The sequence below is a fragment of the Phalaenopsis equestris genome, unplaced genomic scaffold (genome assembly GCF_001263595.1).
Source record: "Phalaenopsis equestris unplaced genomic scaffold, ASM126359v1 Scaffold000392, whole genome shotgun sequence".
NCBI lineage: Eukaryota > Viridiplantae > Streptophyta > Magnoliopsida > Asparagales > Orchidaceae > Phalaenopsis > Phalaenopsis equestris.
The window spans coordinates 512,161-514,694 of NW_018164834.1; the positions used below are offsets into that span (position 1 = coordinate 512,161).

Consider the following 2,534-nt stretch of genomic DNA (forward strand, 5'->3'; position numbering starts at 1 on the left):
TGATGAGCTATTGCGGCATAAATGAGCCGAAAACAAACACATTTTTTGTGTTCGAAATATAAACGAGCTGAACACGAACTGAGCTTAGGCTCGCTCACGTTCGGCTCATTTACACCCCTAGCCACAACTGTTGTCGTCCCTGCACCAACCTTCAATCCTGCACCACCGGCCACCACTGTAACCTTCCAATCTCTTTCCTATCACACCCAACCGTAGCCCCAACTCCTCCTTACCTCTTCCATTCCGCTGCTATCTTGCCGGCCCCCCACAAATCACAACATTGCCACCATCATCATCACCCCTTTTGGGATACTACCCTGGTTGTGTATGCTGTCTCTGTGGCGATGTCCTATTTCAATTGATTATTTGTAATTTCCTATTTGAATTTCGACAATAATATTATTCTTAACTCCGGTATCACTCCATGCCATCATTAAGTAGCCCAGAAAAAAAAAAAACAAAAGCGCTAATTGAATAATAAGAATGCCAGTAAGAATACTATGGTAGCATGTAGAAACATTGCTATGGAGTAAAAAATAAATAATCAACCAATTATACTAAAACAGGGAATCCACCCTTCTGCAAGTAATTAGCAGGTTCCATTGAAAGAATCACCATATTTAAAATTCCATAAACCTAAAAATCCTCAAAAGTAAAGTGATTGAAGAAGAAAAATCTCACCAAAACCTACGCCAGGAACGAACCGATAAGATGAGAAAGAAGATCTCCGCCCTGCTTTTGTAGATTAGTTGATGCCGTTGTTCTCACGATGCTTGCGTTGACTTCGGCGATCTACGAGAGTGGCGTTTCGAAGAAGCCCTTCGGTCCTTCACAACCGAAAGCACCAACGAAGGCGATTAAACTTTTTTTCCAAGCAATTCGAGTAAATATTTATGTAAGTCTGAGATGCCAGAGAAAATATTGGATAGTCGAGTCTCAATGAAATCAGGTGTACTGACGGTGAAAAATAAATAAATAAAATTTGTAACACTAGAAAATATTTCTCTCATATTATTCAGGTAATATTGTGTATTATTTAATTATTATTGTATGTTATTAAAATATTTTAATGTGTTATTTTAATATTATTGATATGTTATTGTGTTATTATAACACCTGAAATATTCTCAAACATAATAATACCTGAATAACATACAATAACACCTGAATAACATAGCCCCCGTGTTACCGAACTGACTTTTTATTCTATCACTTCCACGTGATGTGATTTATTGGACTTCGCACGTAACACTATGTGATGCAATATTTTTCCAAGATGCTAATATATTGATAAATGTTATTTTTTTATTTGTATTTTTCAATCAATCAATTAAAATTGTCCGGTTAAGTTCTATTTTTCGATCAAACAATGCATATCTCCATACACATATTAACTAAATTTATTTTAATTTAATAAAAAAAGAGAAATTTTTTTTATAGATAAGGTGGCACATATGTAAAAATTTAAGTTTAGGTGTTTAATATCTAAATACATAAACTTGAGTGGTATTTATGTCAATCTTCCAGAAAAAAATAAATAAATAAAAATTAAACCGCTTCCCGTCAAACGACCTAGCGAGCGACAAAAAGGAAGTTTTCCAAGGCTCTACTTCTTCCTCGTCTACATCGACCCTCCACTTTTATTCTCAATTTGATTTCTCATCATAAGCGTGATTAGAGGAGCTATGCTACCTTCGGGAATCTTGATTTCTGCTCTCTTCTTTCTGTGTTCTATCACGGGTGAGCGATAGACTAATACCTTGTCTTATGCAGCTTGTCATTATGACGATCTTTGATCTAATTATTGATTTTTTTCTCCTTTAATAAAGCTGATGTAATATGTGATATCTGATCTCTGATTGATGAATTGCCATATTTTAATGTTGCTGATTGATGAATTGCCATATTTTAATGTTTCCTTCAACGCCTAATTCTGCAGTTCTATGCGAGTTCATTTGCATCATAATTTTATGTTAGGAGGAATAATTTCTGGAGGATGGTTTAGATTAGTTTCTTTATGTTTATGGATTGGTTGTTCTGGTATAGAAATATGGCCTTAAAGCAACAAATATGAGGCTGCTGAAATGTTAGAGAACTTAGGTCAGATGGGATGGTTAGAATGGAGGCAGGTAGGGTTTCATTGAATGGGAAATTATGGTCAATTGATAATCGTGTTTTGGCCTTTTTAGAGCTCATTGGTCTATCAGTTGCACTGTACTCAAATGTTGTTCTTACGGAGGATTAGTTTGGGTTGTCAGTGAGCAGAGCTGGCTCCTGTTCGGCTCTTTAAGGAGTTCCCGAGTCGAGCTTATTGAGCTGCAAGCTCGAGCTCATAATCAGCCACGTTTATTAAACAAGCTCAAGCTCATCTAGGTTGGGCTCGTTGGCTCATGAGTTTGCTTGACTGGCTAGATTTTGGTCTCATTGATGCTTTCTCTGATGAGCTATTGCGGCATTTCTTCTTTTTCTCGCATAATCAATCACTTAGATGATATTTCCAATGAGTTTTTGTAACACTTCTCCTTCTCTTCCGA

General features: G+C 36.3%; 2 protein-coding genes across 2 annotated transcripts in view; one reads left to right on the plus strand and one right to left on the minus strand.

Annotated features, from left to right (window-relative positions):
• Window positions 1–926, minus strand: part of LOC110026692 — a 12,440-nt gene extending 11,514 nt beyond the window's left edge. The window contains exon 1 of the mRNA XM_020727741.1: window positions 682–926. The gene's annotated coding sequence lies outside the window, so the exon portion shown is untranslated. The remainder of the gene's footprint in view (window positions 1–681) is intronic.
• Window positions 927–1,583: 657 nt separating this feature from the next.
• The window catches only part of LOC110026686, a 9,273-nt gene continuing 8,322 nt past the window's right edge, over window positions 1,584–2,534 (plus strand). Inside the window, exon 1 of the mRNA XM_020727733.1 lies at window positions 1,584–1,740. Coding sequence (XP_020583392.1) covers window positions 1,686–1,740 — 55 coding nt within the window. The 5' untranslated portion in view covers window positions 1,584–1,685. The remainder of the gene's footprint in view (window positions 1,741–2,534) is intronic.